Genomic DNA, 18,795 nt, shown 5'->3' with positions numbered 1-18,795 from the left:
TCTATGAATGTTTTTAATTATTGGACTGCCTGTTTCCAAAAGGGGGAGCAGTGATCATTTCCTCATTGCCTACCAGGTAGCAGAGACTGTGCTAGGATATTCATAACAATCCCACCAGGTAGATATTATTATTTCCATTTGCCAGGTGAGGAAACTCAAAGAAGTTCAGTTAATAACTCTATGATAAAAAAAAAAAACTACCGGTAAAACAGGTATATGATACTACATCTCTCCAATTATAAACTCTTTTCTCTTTCACAATCCCACTGGTGCCTACAGTAAAAACATGAAACTTTATAACTGCCAACACCTATTTCAAAAGCATTAAATTCAGTCACATGGATAGGAAAAGCTAATTAGCTTGCTTATAAAAAGAAATTAATTTTTCCAGTGAATTAATTGTCTGCAAGATTATAGGGCAGAAATACTTCACTCTGGAGGATAAAATTGGAAATCTTTATAGTTTAACACACTTTGATATACACTCTCTTAAAAACAATTAAATTATATAAAATGAAGTTCATACTGTAGAATAGAAAATGTTCAAATGATGCAAACTAAAGAAAAGCTTTAGTCTTAAGATGTAATCTCTATATATTATTAGTAAAATAGCTTTTATAATTGATCATTTTCTTTGATAACCTCTATTATGTCAAGAAGAATTCTAATGTTTATTTTAAGAAATGTTAAGTTTCAAAACTATGTGTTTCTCTAGATTGTATATAATTTTGGAAGCTGCAGGTGACTAATCTAAACTAATTCAATCTAGATCACGTAACCACAACCAAGGGTCATCCTGAGAGCCACAATCTGCCTTTGGGTTAATACTTTACAAACAGAACAAGTATTTCAAATGGAGATGAAATTAAGTGAGACAGAGTGCTCACTGATATTCACAAGGTTAACTGATGACGCTATTTCCCCAATGTACGGTCAAAGGCTTTATTCCCAGGGACAAAATTTTTTCTAAGTAATTATAGAAAATGGAAACAGTCAAACATTTAATAAAATGGATTATTTATGATAATAGTGAAGGGTAGTATTATTTCAAATTTTCTAAAAGTATAACATATCAAGAGTACATAAACTTGAACCAGCAATTGCCTCTAGGTACTTACTTAGAGGAAAAAAAATAGCAAGTGGCAAATAATATCTGCACAAGGAGTTTCACGACAGCAAAGGTGGTTATAACAAAAATTGGAAATGACTAATTATCCAACAACAGGATATTGGACAAAAAAAACCACAATAGTATATTATACAATAGAACATCACACAACCATTTAAATAATAGCATTAATAGTATTTAAATTTTAAAGAGAAGTATGAATAATACAATCATACAATCATGCTATTTTAAAATATATATTTGTATACTTTTATTTGCAGGGAATGTTATCATAAGGATAGAGATTAAAATGGTAAATTTTAATCTCCAAAATGTGAAATATCAAGTGTTTTTTATTCCTTTTACTTAACTGTATTTTCTAAGTGTCTATGCAGTAAAAAATGCATTGTTTTGTAATTTTAAAATACTAAAAAGGAGAAAAATGGGAAGATGTATGGTTATTTGTTAAACCAAACTCTCAATCAAAAGTTAAACATCAAATAGACACCAAAGAGAAAACACTGCACTGACCTTAAAAATTGTTGTAGGTTCTTCATTAAGATTAACTCGAGTTATTACTATTCCAGAATCTTCTTCTACATCAAAAATACTGGCAGGATAAGGAAAATGGACATCATCTACTCTATATCTCACACGACTTGCAGGTAATCCCTAAAATAAAATTATATATTATTTCACAAAATGAAAACAAAGGGTAATGATAATATAAAATTGATTTGTAAAATAAAGTCTTTTAAAAATGAAAAATCATATTTTAACTTTTCATACTTTCAGGTTTAAAATGTAGCAGAATCTTTATTTCTTTAGAATAACAATCTGAATCAGCGAAGTGTCTTTACTACATGTTATTTAAAATCATTTATGTGAAAGAATAAATCAGTGGTTTCCTCGGGTGTCTTCCCTTCCACATTTCTTTAATTATATGAATCTCAGCTTCTTCCTTGAACACGGTGTTTAATATTTTATATTCTGAGACCATTATAAGTTATTTTCTTTATTATACTTATTTGAACTCTGTGATACTCAGAGAAAATAAAGTGTGGAGGATTGAGGTAAAGTGGAGGAGTGGGTATGGAAGTAAAGGAAACATTATTTACCACCTGTTCTGTGCTGTTTACCAGGATAGGTTTTTTCTTAAATAAATAAATTCTCACAACAATCCTTTAGGATAACATTACTACTAATGTTGATAGTAATAACAGTAAAATAATGATAGTTAACATTTGTTGAAAGCTTATTATGTGTGAGAACCATACTAAAAATGATACATATATAGTCTACCACACATTTTTCAGTTAATGAACTTGAAGCTTATAGGGAGTTTAAAAATGTTGAAATGTCCCAGACATACACCAAGGTAAGTGGGAATAGCAAGCAAAAAATTCATTTTTCAAGAAAAATTAACACTTGATAATTTTGAAAAAGACTATAATGAGAACAGTCAAAATTTACTGAACATCCTCACTTATATTAGGGGTAAGATTGGTTTTATTTTTAATTATACAAGGTGACACTTGGGTGGGCACTCTAATCTTTTTAAGTGCTTAAGGTCTGTAAATCTCTTAAGTCAGTCCTAGAAGTACAATAAAATAAACATCTCAGACTCAGAGTTAGTATGTGGTTGAGTTTGATCTCAAACCCTAACAGACACTATATTATACCACAAAACTCTTTAGAGAAGAACACCTCTATTTGACATTATTCTGATGTGAGAGAAGCAGGATATTACCCCCATGTTACGCCCATAGCCTGAACTGGTTAATTATGCTTTGGGGAAGGATGGTTCTGAGAACATTGTTCTCTGTATTGTTGAGTTTCTTCATGACTGTCCTTAAAAGGAATGTGTTGCTCTGTGTTTGTTCCTGAGTCACATTTGGCCTATAGGACAAATATGTTAGCCTTCAGGACTTGTGTAATTCCCTAATGATTATCTGTAAGTCCAGTCCTTTCATTCATGACACCTCAGTTTATCACTACCTCCTTGAATACTTTATGTAACTCTTTTCACTCTTTTGCCTTTCCTTCTTCCTATCTGGAGGCTCCGGGTCAGACTGTTTGTTCCCAAACTTCTTGGAGTTTCCCAAGGCTCTGTCACAGGCACTTTTGTCTTCTCTACCTCTGCTCAAGTTCCATGCCTTTAAATACCTCTTATTTGTTCATAAATCCTAAATTTAAATTTTTGGCTCTTTTGTCACTAGAGCAAAACTACAGCAAAAACCATTTCAAGAACAAATTTTCAGTTTCTGCTGGCATCAATACCCATTCAGTCTAGTACAGTATTAAAATTTTTATGACTATCATGAATCAGTTATCAAGAAACTTAAAGAAACTTAGAATATGTCAGTTACACTTAGCATGCTGTCTTTAATAATGCCAAGGTATTAATGATACATTTGGAATTATACCTTTAACTGATAAAAGAGAAAAATGTTTTGGTGTTGCAGAGTGTTATCTTGTAGATGCCTACAACACTTTGCTATCCAGAACATCCTATAATCTTCCTGGAGGATTGTTACAGATAAGATTGTATGTATAAGAACATGTACATTATATTTAGCTATATCAGTAAGCTTTTCATTCTGATTTGTTATTCTACAGATTGCTAGCACATAAAAAAAGTGGCCCTGAGATGACATTGTTAGCCCGCAAAAGACATTTTAATTGTTTCTTCCATCACCCTTGTTATCAAGGCACCACATTTTATTTCATATAACACGATACAACTAAATACCTTGATTTAGATATTCTTTTGAATATATTCAAAAGTTTTTTCCTCTTTCTTTCCCTCCCACCCTCCCTCTCTTCTCCCACCCTCCTCCTCTTCCTCCCTCTATTTTCCCCTTCCTCTCCCTCTTCCTCCCTGTTTCCTTCCCTCCCTTCCTAATTTTCTTTCCAAAGTCTTTAAAAAGATAGTCTTGCTTTTACAGTTAAATAATTAAGCTATGTAATAGGTGAAGGTAACTGGCTTTGGGAAACAGCTTCAATTAACTTGCCTAACATTGTCTCTGGGACATGTACAATATGAATCAGGTCAAATGCATGGTTTTTATAAATTCATAAAAATTAAAATTATTATGGCTTTAATCTGGAAAATAATGTGCAATCCAGATGTATGACACAACTTAAAAAATAATCATCATAAGCTTTATCTCTTAAAATTATTTATCATTAGTATTTATTAAACATTATTTAATATCTGATCATGTTAAAAATTTAATAGATATGATCACAGTATTATACTGTACAAAATCCATTCATTATATTTTAAAAACTAGTCCACTGAGCTTATGAATTATACATTTTGATAATTATGAGATGACATATAAATATTCAAATTACCATTTAGATAATAAAAATTTATGAACTATTTGGTCTTTTATTTTAAATTGTACTAGAAATAGAGTGATCTTTCTTTACTCTTACATATTTCCAATAAGTTGATATTTCTTCCAGTTGAATACATTAATCATATTTATTTTTTAAAGTAAACTAATCTATAAAAACATACTTAAAATTGAGATGAAATATTTAATCATTACTTTCTACTTCAATTTATGATAATATAGTATATAGATTATATTGTATCTTTACCTATATGTATTTATAAGTGTATTAAGAGGGACATTTTGGACCATCAATAGTGAAAAAAGAGCTATATTTTTACAAAAAAAAGTCAGTCTTTAAAATTTTTATTACTATGACAATAGACTCCTTTTCTATAGCATTTCCAAATTATCACAAAATCAATCTAATAGCAACACTAAAAGTAGTTTACAAAAATTGCTTTCTTAAAGTTCATACTAAACTAAAAGTAGGCTGTGGTTTAATTTATAAATGATGAGCAAATGACTCCTTGGTGCTGCACTCTGATCAACAAAATTTATTTGTCTTTATTTAGGACCAAAGAAATCTTGGGAGGTCATTAGTTAGCTTCCTATCTTCAGACACTAAAGGCTCTTCCTTTCTGAAACACTTGCTAAAACCAAACCTCATTTTTTCCTCGGCAGTGATGGAACATAGTGTTTTCTTTTTTTCAGGGGAATAAAATTCTTCGTAGTTTTGAAGACCAATGTTTTACCCCTGAGCCTCACTTTATTAGGATAGATATTTCTAATTGTTTTTGTATCATCCTAGGCATTCTTTTCTTGCTTTTATATCTTTTCTCCATGCCCTTTTAACCTACCATAGTTGTTTAGGAAATGTACTCAAACTGTGGATTCAAGAGAATAAAACAAGTTACCTGATTGTTTTAGGTCACCATCAAGGAAAAAAATACTTTGATATCCACCTAGTGGAATCCATTTAATTGTATTCCTTAGTTCAATGGTTAAATCACATCTCTTTCTTAGTACAGATATTTTAATCTCATGTGGTAAAATGTATTTTGCCACTTCAGGACATGTAAAATTTCACAAGGAGACTATAAAATGGACTTTGATCCAACACAATTTATGACACATTAGTAGGTAATCCCATAATACATGTAATATCACATAAAAAAAAGACTATTTAAGCTATTTTGGAATTTTGCTCTATTTACCTAGACACTATGAAGAGGCATTAACAAAGGCAAGAAATGAAGATAGAATTAACCAAGACATAAATATTAATTTAATAGTAAAGTGATGAAATTGTCTGCAAAGATTCTCATCAGGCAGTGGTGGCAAAAATAGTTTCCTATCATTATGCCTCTTGGAGTCTTTTGATGGGTAAGTACAATGAGTTTCTTCTTTAAATTTTTATGGAAACTGAGGACATGTGAGAAGCATAGCATGACAGCTTTTTTGAAGCCTCCTCATTTTGAAAGATATTTCTATAAATCCAGCTGACCTCATTACTGGAGCAAGCATTACTTCAGATAACCATAATTTTAAAAGATTAATGAGGTGCTGGCACAGGAATCCTTCTTAATGTCAACTTCCATTCACCAAAATATTCTTCGATACTTTCCCTGAATTTTCAAATAAGTGACACACTCACTTTTAGAGGGATATGTTTCCCTAAAGGAAATGTTCAAAACAGAAACATGATATGACTGGCAGCTTAATCATTCAAGGATGCTGAAAACCTTAACTTGACATCAAGTTAAGGTTAATAAGTTAACTAACCTTAATTTGGTTAATTGAAATTAACCACAATTTAGAACAAATTCCAAAGGACTTTTTGTTTGCCATTAGATAAAAAATATTTAACTCAGTTAAAAAAATAGAATTATAGAACTAAATCATTATATATTTATTTCATATATGGCATATTTTTAAGAGAGAGATGTATAAATTGTATACAATATTGGCAATTGAAAATTTTACAGATTATTTATCCCCTAACATTTATCATTTTACTCATGTTTTATAGTACAAAGGTTAATTCATTATATGTGGGATTCATTCATTCATTCATCTATTTGTTTATTCATTCAACACATTAAATGGACACTGCTGAGTCCTGAGAGCACACAGATGAACAAACTCACAGCCTAGTTGAGGAGTTCATCTTATATCACCTCCTTCCTGATATTCATTAACAATAATTCAGCCTGATTGGCCTTATAAAACACCAAGCTCACTCCTACCTCAGCACTTTTCCATCTGCTGTTTGTTCTTCCTGCAATACTCTTGTATGTGGCTAGTTCCTTATGGCATCCAGGTCTCAAATGATACCTCTTTTGCCTATACCCACCCATAAACCACTCTGAGTCAAATCTTATTTTATTTTCTTTATAGTATGTATCCTTATGTGAATTTATGTTACATATTTACTTGTCTGTGGGTTTGTAGCCTACCTCTGTTCCTTGACTGCGAGCTCCATTAGAGAAGATACTTATTTTGGCTTGGCATTATTTAAGAGATCAACAATAATCTGTTAAGTAAATACGTATAATACAAGCAGTGCTCATGTATATGTGGATCCTGGGCTGGGCTGCCAGGATGAACAACTCTAGGGGGGATCACATATACAGATATGATGGGAATGGCTGCCTGTGTAACCCCCGGCCTCCCCTGCTAAAACCCCCTGCTAAAAATGTATATATCCTGTGTTCCTGTTTGCAGTGGCTCCATGTATATTTTTTAAGAACAAAGAAGAAAGAAAGATTACATCAGTGACTTTTGTTGGGGAAGAGTTTTCACAAAAGAGATGAAAATAGAACTTATGAAAACAGAGTTCCAAACAAGTAGAAGATTGAAGGAGAATAAATAGTCTTTCAAAAAGATTCCTGAGAAAAGTTTTGGAGAAATAAAACCATGTATCATTAGGAAAGTCCTTCCCTTTTTTTCTAGACTGGCTGAATATTACGTACTATCTCTCTCCTACTTCTCAGCCTCTGTACTTCTAGTCTATGTTACTTTTCTAATTATATCTAATACATTCTGTTGTTACGTCAATCCTTTAAAATAATGACATAATCCTCTGGATTTTTCTAATAAATTAATCCGCATGTGATCTATATTAATAGGATATAGATGTTTTCTTACACCAACTACACTATACAAGGTGTAAAATCAGAGCTACATAGTGGGTTAAACTAATGTTGAATAAGATTGAGATTTCTTCAGTATACATTTGGTAATTGCAAGAATCATAGCTACATAGGTAATTTTCTATATGGTTTAGAGGACCTCTAAGAATTTACTTACCTCAGAATGTGGCTAAATTGTTGGCAAATTTTCAGTTTACTACCCACCAATATATGTCCATAGATACTTATCCATACCTACTCATATTCATCCTCATGATCATAGGCCAATAATCAGAGATAGCGCTTTTGTACGTAGGGCCTCATAATCAGTCAGATGGGGGAGACAGAAGGTACACAGATAAACATAATAAACTCCTAACATTTCTGGCTATAAAGGAGAAACATGAGCATTACCAAATAAAGGTTTGAGAACTAGAGCAAAGACCTTCAGATTTATAGTCAAGTGGACTTTATACCTCACTGTGTAGGTGCTTACATATGAAAATCTGATGTGCTTTAAAATGTATTCGATTTATAAGATTGTTGCAATTGTGTTACACGTGGAGTCCAATCTGGCATGTAATTTGAGTATTAAAATGGCAAACTAATATTTAATTTATGTGTGAAGATTTTGGACAATTTATCTTAAACTCAAAAAGAATAAAGTAGCCGCCCAGCACTTCCTGCAGGTTGAGCAGCCCTTCAGAGTAGCAAGGTGGATTATTTTGTGCATTTATCATCTTACCTGGACGCTTTGACTTGAAAAACTGAGAACAGGAAAGGCACAGCTAATTGGCCGGCCACGAACAACTGAGGAGGCAAACCTACACCTCAAGTCTCTATGATGTCTTTTCAAGGGACTTCCCTGGTGGTGCAGTGCATAAAAATCCGTCTGCCAACAAGTGGGGCACCATGGACACTCAAGGGGACAGGAGGAACCCCCAGCGACCGGCTTGCAGGATTGTGGTTCCCAGGCCAGAGGTCGGGCCCGAGCTCCTGTGGTGGAAGCTCAGAGTCCAAACCGCTGGACTAACGGAGAACCTCAGACCCCAGGGAATATCAACTGGAGTGAGGCCTACTGGAGGTCCAAGACTCAGCTCTATCCAAATGCCCAAAAATTCCAGTGCTGGATGTCTCAGGCCAAACAACCAGTAAAACAGGAATACAGCACCACCCAACAACAACAAAAATTGAAATGACAAATAAATTTGTTACAGATGAAGGAGCAAGGTAAAAACTTACAAGACCAAATAAATGAAGACGAAATAGGCAACCTACCTGAAAAAGAATTCAGAGTAAGGATAGTAAAGATGATCCAAAATCTCAGAAACAGAATGGAGAAAATACAAAAAACATTTAACAAGGCTCTAGAAGAACTAAAGAGCAAACAAACAGTGATGAACAACACAATTACTGAAATTAAAAAATACTCTAGAAGGAATAAGTAACAGATTAACTGAGGCAGAAGAACGGATAAGTGAGATGGAATACAAAAAGGTGGAAATAACTGCTAGGGAGCAAAATAAAGAAAAATAAATGAAAAGAATTGAGGACACTCTCAGAGACGTCGGGGAAAACATTAAACACACCAACATTCGAACTATAGGAGTCCCAGAAGAAGAAGAGAAAAAGAAAGGGTCTGAGAAAATATTTAAAGAGATTATAGTTGAAAACTTCCCTAACATGGGAAAGGAGATAGTCCATCAAGTCCAAGAAGCACAAGAGTACCATACAGGATAAACCCAAAGAGAAACATGCTGTGACACATATTAATCAAACTATCAAAAATTAAATACAAAGAAAAAATATTGAAAGCAGAAAAGGAAAAGCAACAAATAACATACAAGGGAATCCCCATAAGCTTAACAGCTGATCTTTCATCAGAAACTCTGAAAGCCAGAAGGTAGTGGCAGGACATATTTAAAGCGATGAAAGGGAAAAACCTACAACCAAGATTACGCCACCCAGCAAGGATCTCATTCAGATTTGACAGAGAAATTAAAAACTTTACAAATAAGCAAAAGTTAAGAGAATTCAGCACCACTAAACCAGCTTTACAAAAAATGCTAAAGGAACGTCTCTAGGCAGGAAACACAAAAGAAGGAAAAGAGCTACAATAAGAAACACAAAACGATTAAGAAAATGGTAATAGGAACATACATATCGATAATTACCTTAAATGGATTAAATGCTCCAAGCAAAAGACACAGACTGGCTGAATGGATACAAAAACAAGACCCGTGTATGTGCTGTCTACAAGAGACCCACTTCAGACCTAAGGACACATACAGACTGAAAGTGAGGGGATGGAAAAAGATATTCCATGCAAATGGAAACCAAAAGAAAGCTGGAGTAGCAATTCTCATATCAGACAAAATAGACTTTAAAATAAAGACTATTAGAAGAGACAAAGAAGGACACTACATAATGATCAAGGCATCGATCCAAGAAGACGATATAACAATTGTAAATATTTATGAACCCAACATAGGAGCACCACAATACATAAGGCAAATGCTAACAGCTGTAAAAGGGGAAACTGACAGTAACACAATAATAGTAGGGGACTTTAACACCCCACTTTCACCAGTGGATAGATCATCCAAAATGAAAATAAATAAGGAAACAAAAGCTTTAAATGACACAGTAAATAAGATGGACTTAATTGATATTTATAGGACATTCCATCAAAAAACAACAGAATACACTTTCTTCTCAAGTGCTCATGGAACATGCTCCAGGATAGACCATATCTTGGATCACAAAGCAAGCCTTCGTAAATTTAAGAAAATTGAAATTGTATCAAGTATCTTTTCCGATCACAACACTATGAGACTAGATAACAATTAGAGGGAAAAAAAACTGTAAAAATTACAAACACATGGAAGCTAAACAATACGCTACTAAATAACCAAGAGCTCAATGGGGAAATCAAAGAGGAAATCAAAAAATACCTAGAAACAAATGACAAGGAAAACACAACGACTCAAAACCTGTGGGATTTGGCAAAAGCAGTTCTAAGAGGGAAGTTTATAGCAATACAATCCTACCTCAAGAAACAAGAAACATCTCAAATAAACAAACTAGCCTTACACCTAAAGCAATTAGAGAAAGAAGAACTAAAAAAACCCGCAAAGTTAGAAGGAAAGAAATCATAAAGATCAGATCAGAAATAAATGAAAAAGAAATGAAGGAAACAATAGCAAAGATAATAAAACTAAAAGCTGGTTCTTTGAGAAGATAAACAAAATTGATAAACCATTAGCCAGACTCATCAAGCAAAAAAGGGAAAAGACGCAAAACAAAAGAATTAGAAATGAAAAAGGAGAAGTAACAACTAACACTGTTGAAATACAAAGGATCATGAAAGATTACTACAAGCAATTATATGCCAATAAAATGGAAAACCTGGAAGAAATGGACAAATTCTTAGAAAAGCACAGCCTTCCAAGACTGAACCAGGAAGAAATAGAAAATATAAACAGAACAATCACAAGCACTGAAATTGAAACTGTGATTAAAAATCTTCCAACAAACAAAGCCCAGGACCAGATGGCCTCACAGGCCAATTCTATCAAACATTTAGAGAAGAGCTAACACCTATCCTTCTCAAACTCTTCCAAAATAGAGCAGAGGGAGGAACACTTCGAAACTCATTCTACAAGGCCACCATTACCCTGTTACCAAAACCAGACAAAGATGTTACCAAAAAAGAAAACTACAGGCCAATATCACTGATGAACACAGAGATAAAAAATCTAAACAAAATACTAGCAAACAGAATCCAACAGCACATTAAAAGGATCATACACCATGATCAAGTGCGGTTTATCCCAGGAACACAAGGATTCTTCAGTATACACAAATCAATCAATGTGATATACCATATTAACAAATTGAAGGATAAAAACCATATGATCATCTCAATAGATGCAGAAAAGCTTTTGACAGAATTCAATACCTATTTATGATAAAAACTCTCCAGAAAGTAGGCATAGAGGGAACCTACCTAAATATAATAAGGGCATATATGACAAACCCACAGCAAATATTATTCTCAACGGTGAAAACTTGAAACCATTTCCACTAAGATCAGGAAAAAGACAAGTTTGTCCCCTCTCAGCACTATTATTCAACATATTTTGGAAGTTTTAGCCAGAGCAATCAGAAAAGAAAAAAGAAATAAAAGGAATCCAAATTGGAAGAGAAAAGTAAAACTGTCACTGTTTGCAGATGACATGACACTATACATAGAGAATCCTAAAGATGCTACCTGAAAACTACTAGATCTAATCAGTGAATTTGGTAGAGTAGGAGGATACAACATTAACGCACAGAAATCTCTTGCATGCCTATACACGAATGATGAAAAATATGAATGAGAAATTAAGGAAACAATCCCAGTTACCACTGCAACAAAAAGAATAAAATACCTAGGAATAAACCTACCTAAGGAGACAAAAGACCTGTATGCAGAAAACTGTAAGACACTGATGAAAGAAATTAAGGATGATACAAACAGATGGAGAGAAATACCATGTTCTTAGATTGGAAGAATCAATATTGTGCAAATGATTATACTATCCAAAGAAATCTACAGATTCAATGCAATCCCTATCAAACTACCAATAGCATTTTTCACAGAACTAGAACAAAAACTTTCACAATATGTATGGAAAAACAAAAGACCCCGAATAGCCAAATCAATCTTGAGAAAGAAAAACAAGGAGTTGGAGGAATCAGGATCCCTGTCTTCAGACTATACTACAAAGCTACAGTAATCAAGATAGTATGGTACTGGCACAAAAACAGAAATATAGATCAATGGAACAGGACAGAAATCCCAGAGATAAACCCACGCACCTATGGTCATCTTATCTTTGATAAAGGAGGCAAGAGTATACAATGGAGAAAAGACAGCCTCTTCAATAAATGGTGCTGGGAAAACGGACAACTATATGTAAAAGAATGAAGTTAGAACACTTCCTAATACCATACACAAAAATAAACTCAAAATGGATTGAAGACCTAAATATAAGGCTAGACACTATAAAACTCTTAGAGGAAAACATAGGCAGAACACTGTATGACATAAGTCACAGCAAGATCCTTTTTGACCCACCTCCTAGAGGAATGGAAATAAAAACAAAAATAAACAAATGGGACCCTAAAAGCTTTTGCACAGCAAAGGAAACCCTAAGCAAGACAAAAAGACAAACCTCAGAATGGGAGAAAATATTTGCAAATGAAGCAACTGACAAAGGATAAATCTCCAAAATATACAAGCAGCTCATGCAGCTCAATATCAAAAAAACAAACAACCCAATCCAAAAATGGGCAGAAGACCTAAATAGACATTTCTCCAAAGAAGACATACAGATTGCCAATAAACACATGAAAAGATGCTCAACATCACTAATCATTAGAGAAATGCAAATCAAAACTACAATGAAGTATCACCTCACTCCAGTAAGAATGGCCATCATCAAAAAATCTACAAACCATAAATGCTGGAGAGGGTGTAGAGAAAAGGGAATCCTCTTGCACCGTTGGGTCAGTGGAAATGTAAATTGGTACAGCCACTATGGAGAACAGTATGGAGCTTCCTTAAAAAACTAAAAACAGAACTAACATATGACCCAGCAATCCCACTACTGGGCATATACCCTGACAAAACCATATTTCAAAAAGGGTCATGTACCACAATGTTCATTGTAGCACTACTTACAATAGCCAGGACATGGAAGCAACCTAAGTGTCCATCAACAGATGAATGGATAAAGAAGATGTGGCACATATGTACAATGGAATATTACTCAGCCATAAAAAGAAACAAAATTGAGTTATCTGTAGTGAGGTGGACGGACCTAGCGTCTGTCATACAGTGAAGTGAGTCAGAAAGACAAAAAGAAATACCATATGCCAACACATATATATGCAATCTAAAAAAAAAGAAAATGGTTCTCATGAACTTTCGGGCAGGACAGGAATAAAGACCCAGACTTAGAGAATGGACTTGAGGACACAGGGAGGGGGAAGGGTAAGCTGAGACAAAATGAAAGAGTAGCATTTACATCTATACACTACCAAATGTAAAATAGATAGCTAGTGGGAAGCAGCTGCATGGCACAAGGAGATCAGCTTGGTGCTTTGTGACCACCTAGAGGGGTGGGGTAAGGAGGGTGGGACGGAGATGCAAGAGGGAGGGGATATAGGGATATATGTATGCATATAGCTGATTCATTTTTTTATACAGCAGAAACTAATACAACACTGTAAAGCAAGTATACTCTGATGATGATGTTAAAAAAAGGAAAAAGATTCCACCTGCCAATGCAGGGGACATGGGTTCGATCCCTGGTCCCGGAAGATCCCACATACCATGGATGTAAGCCCGTGCCACACAACTACTGAGCCTGCGAACCACAACTACTAAGCCCATGTGCTGCAACTACTGATGCCCGAGCACCTAGAGCTCGTGCTCCACAACAAAAGAAGCCCCCACAATGAAGAACAGTTCCCACTCACCGCAACTAGAGAAAGCCCATGTGCAGCAATGAAGCCACAATGCAGCCAAAAAAAAAAAAAGAAATTATTGACTTCAATTTTAAACATAATTTATCTGAGTAGCAGTAGAATTAGAACTAGCTGCACAGGTTACAATACATAATAGATGACACTGCATATTTAGGCCAGTGACAGGAGGAGGAATTACACAATAGAGAAACTGGTTTAGTGAATCTAAAAGTTTATCATGTGCACAATTCCTGTGGAGCAGGTCAATACTCTTAGTTCTTCACTAGCATATTTTACTTTGCAAAACATGTTGCAATCATTCTTTGGTTATTTTCCCCAAAACATCCCTAATAAGAAAACAAAGTAGGGCTTCCTTCATTCAGGTCACTTTCAACAAATAAATAAAGGAAGAGCTTTGAAGTCAGAGAAAAAAAAAGATAAAAGTAGATATGTATCATTACGAAGTGAAATAAATTAAAGATGTCTATTTAAATAAAATACCTTACTAATTTGGGAAAAGAACTTTATTAAAATATGTACATATTTATTTGGGGGGATTGTAAAGACCTTATTAGTACGGTGTTTTTATGAAAACTTTATTGTCAAATTTTATAGTGTCATAGGTGACACCAGAATTACTTCATGGGTGCAGACATTGACATCCTAAGGTTTACACATGATGAGTATATAAGTCTTGTACCAAACCAGAGGCAAAGTTAGGCATGTTTGCCATCACCCTGAAAGCAAGGATGATGAGGAGGAGATATTAACTAACGTCTATGTGCCCAGCATCGGCTAAGTGCTTTCATTCTCCATTAAACCTGGGTACTAATCCAGTGAAATGGTCTTATTATTCTTATATGGAAATGAGGTTTAAAGAAGTTAAGTAACTGCTGTACAATATCATTTTTCCTAGTTACACACAGATGCCGGCACTAGTGACATTATTCAATAGCTCTGAGACTCTGGAGAGGTCTGCCAACCCTAACTGCCCTCAGGAAAGATATGATTTATGACACATATTAATAAATGAATTAATTTGTTTGTTCATGTATTAGGCTTCTTTCCAAATAAGATCTGAGGTAGTATGTGACTTATTTAAATATTGTATGGTTTTCAAAAGTGAAAGGCATGATTTCAACTTTGTGATGCCATTTTATCTACTAAATTTGACACGTGTAAAACTCAATAAATATTAGTATGAGACAATGCTACTGGAATAGTCATGTATTTAATACATATATAGTAATATGGTGATATAGTGATACTCTGAATGAGGTAATTTTTCTAGATGATGGGAACATGATAGACAAAAACCGTGTCATGTTGGTGCTTACATTATAATTTTAAAATCAAAAGTAACATATTTATACAGACTGATAAAATTTATGTATCACAATAAAAGTAAATTTATATAAAAAATAAAACCTTAAGATCTCAATTATTTATTCATTACTCAATTTTTATACTTTTTATTTTTATTCTTACAGTGAGTGCTCAACACAAAATGTTTTGACTTTATGATGGTGAGAATGTAATTAATTACTACAGAAGGTAAATGCAGATCTGTATGAAAGATGTGCTAAAGTTGCAAACGCAGGAAATTTCAATGAGACTATAATGGACCAAAATAATTAAGTCCTTAATATGAGGCCATATGTTGAATTAGTCATTTTTCTTAAATACGTAATTATCAAGAAATTACTTACTCAGGCCCATATAATTTTCTTCATAATAATGGCAATCACATTATATCAGGGAATACTAAACCTATTATTATCATCACACACAAACATTAAGTAATTTGTTTTCAAGTACACAAAGATTTTTCTCCCTGATGTGGTTTCCAAAATTCTTTTAGCCAATGTCTTTGAAAGCAACTAATCTGATTTATTTTGTAACAGTGTAATTCACAAATCGCCTAAGTATGATTTAGCAGAAGGGATTACTGTAAAGTGGTTTATACTGTTTATTGCAGCCATAATAACTTAAGGTTCTTTTTTTCTTTTTTTTTTCTTCTTACTGAATCTTAACCAGCTGCTAAGTTATCCTTAAAAGAGACTACTACAGGTCAAAAGCAATCTACAGATTCAATACAATCCCTATCAAGCTGTCAAGTGTTTGACATTTTTCACAGAACTAGAACAAAAATTTTACAATTTGGAAACACAAAAGACCCCGACTAGCCAAAACAATCTTAAGAAAGAAAAATGGAGCTGGAGGAATCAGGCTCCTGGACTTCAGACTATACTACAAAGCTACAATAATCAAGACAGTATGGTACTAGCACAGAAACAGAAATATAGATCAATGGAACAGGATAGAAAGCCCAGAGATAAACCCACGCACCTATGGTCACCTAATCTATGACAAAGGAAGCAAGAATACACCATGGAGAAGAGACACCCTCTTTAATAAGTGGTGCTGGGAAAACTGGACAGCTACATGTAAAAGAATGAAATTAGAACACTCCTTAACACTATACACAAAAATAAACTCAAAATGGATTAAAGACCTAAATGTAAGACCAGACACTATAAAACTCTTAGAGGAAAACATAGGCAGAACACTCCTTGACATACATCACAGCATGATCCTTTTTGACCCACCTCCTAGAGAAATGGAAATTAAAACAAAAATAAACAAATGGGACCTAATGAAAGTTAAAAGCTTTTGCACAGCACAGGAAAACATAAACAAGAGGAAAAATCAACCCTCAGAATGGGAGAAAATATTTTCAAGTGAAGCAACTGACAAAGGGTTAATCTCCAAAACATACAAGTAGCTCATGAAGCTCAATATCAAAAAACAACCCAATCCAAAAATGGGTGAAAGACCTAAATAGACATGTCTCCAAAGAAGATATTCAGATTGCCAGCAAGCACATAAAAGGATGCTCAATATCATTAATCATTGGAGAAATGCAAATCAAATCTACAGTGAGGTATCACCTCAAATCAGTTAGAATGGCCATCATCAAAATATCTACAAACCATAAATGCTGGAGAGGGTGTAGAGAAAAGGGAACCTTCTTGCACTGTTGGTGGGAATGTAAACTGATACAGCCACTATGGAGACAGTGTAGAGGTTCCTTAAAAAACTAAAAATAGAACTACCATATGACCCAGCAATCCCACTACTGGGCATATACCCTGAGAAAACCATATTTCAAAGAGAAACATGTACCACAATGTTCATTGCAGCACTATTTACAATAGCCTGGACATGGAAGCAACCTAAGTGTCCATCGACAGATGAATGGATAAAGAAGATGTGGCACATATATACAATGGAATATTACTCAGCCATAAAAAGAAACAAAATTGAGTTATTTGTAGTGAGGTGGATGGACCTAGAGTCTGTCATACAGAGTGAAGTAAGTCAGAAAGAGAAAAACAAATACCGTATGTTAACGCATATATAAAAAAATGGAATCTAAAAAAAAAAAAATGGTTCTGATGAACCTTGGGGCAGGACAGGAATAAAGACCCAGACTTAGAGAATGGACTTGAGGACACAGGGAGGGGGAAGGGTAAGCTGGGATGAAGTGAAAGAGTAGCATTGACATATATACACTACCAAATGTAAAATAGATACCTAGTGGGAAGCAGCTGCATGGCACAGGGAGATCAGCTCGGTGCTTTGCAACCACCTAGAAGGGTGGGATAGGGAGGGTGGGAGGGAGGCGCAAGAGGGAGGGGATATGGGGATATATGTATACATATAACTGTTTCACTTTGTTATACAGCAGAAACTAACACAACATTGTAAAGCGATTATACTCCAATAAAGATGTTAAAAAAAGAAAAAAAGAAAAACTACAGGTCAAACTCTCCATGTAATCACTGAAAAGATCCTGTGTTTTTCTTTTTTCTCTCCCCTTCCGTGATTTTTAACACCTGAAGTGATTACTATGTTTTGACAACACAGTGAGTCAACACTCTTATAGGCAAATTCCTTATGACAGATGTCACTGATTTAATGCAATGTCTATGCATAATTCAGTTTCTGCAGATATGGTATTAGCATAGCCATTAAAGATTCTAAGAAATATTTGCTGCAAGATTATTTACCACAATCTCTCTTGGGAAACATGTTTTTCAATGGTAAACTTAAACTAAATACCTAATGACATCAAATAACAAATAATATAATCCTTATAAAATTTCTTTATATAGATAAGGTTTTTTTTAATTTATAAAAATAATAGTGGGCTCACATTCAACTTCCCTCACAAAAACCAACTCGCAAAACCAAAGGAACATAAATATAGGTACGAACCTGAACTGGTGTTAGTAATTAGTTACTTGTTTTCTCTGCCTTGAAACCCTCCCAGTTTTCTTATGATGAAATAAGAAATCTTGGCACTGTTTTCATGCCTTCAGAGTCCATAGGATCTGACTCAGGTTTACCTCTCTAGCCTCCTGAAAAAAATTGCTTTCTTTTGGTTTTTGAAACCTATTTTTCTTTCTTCCGCTTTAGGGAATAATTTTTCTGCCATGCCACTTTGCCTTGGAAACACCTCCTTATCTTTCAGACCTCAGCTCCGAGTCATTTCCTCCAAGAACGTTCCTTCTTTGACAATCCAGACAAAATCAGGCTCTCTCTCATCTGGTTTTACAGCACCCTGAAGATATATTTCTTAGAGCGTTTCAGTTTGTCATTTCTATTTACTTGATTGGTTTCGATTAAT

At 34.2% G+C, this 18,795-nt stretch overlaps 1 protein-coding gene across 1 annotated transcript in view; it reads right to left on the bottom strand.

Moving 5' to 3' along the window:
- Positions 1–18,795, bottom strand: part of PCDH15 (protocadherin related 15) — a 711,784-nt gene that overhangs the window by 127,829 nt on the left and 565,160 nt on the right. Inside the window, exon 20 of the mRNA XM_049696610.1 lies at positions 1,640–1,780. Within this exon, the coding sequence (XP_049552567.1) occupies positions 1,640–1,780 (141 nt within the window). The remainder of the gene's footprint in view (positions 1–1,639; positions 1,781–18,795) is intronic.

The sequence above is a fragment of the Orcinus orca genome, chromosome 14 (genome assembly GCF_937001465.1).
Source record: "Orcinus orca chromosome 14, mOrcOrc1.1, whole genome shotgun sequence".
In the NCBI taxonomy this organism is placed as follows: domain Eukaryota; kingdom Metazoa; phylum Chordata; class Mammalia; order Artiodactyla; family Delphinidae; genus Orcinus; species Orcinus orca.
This window is presented reverse-complemented; position numbering and strand designations above follow the sequence as displayed.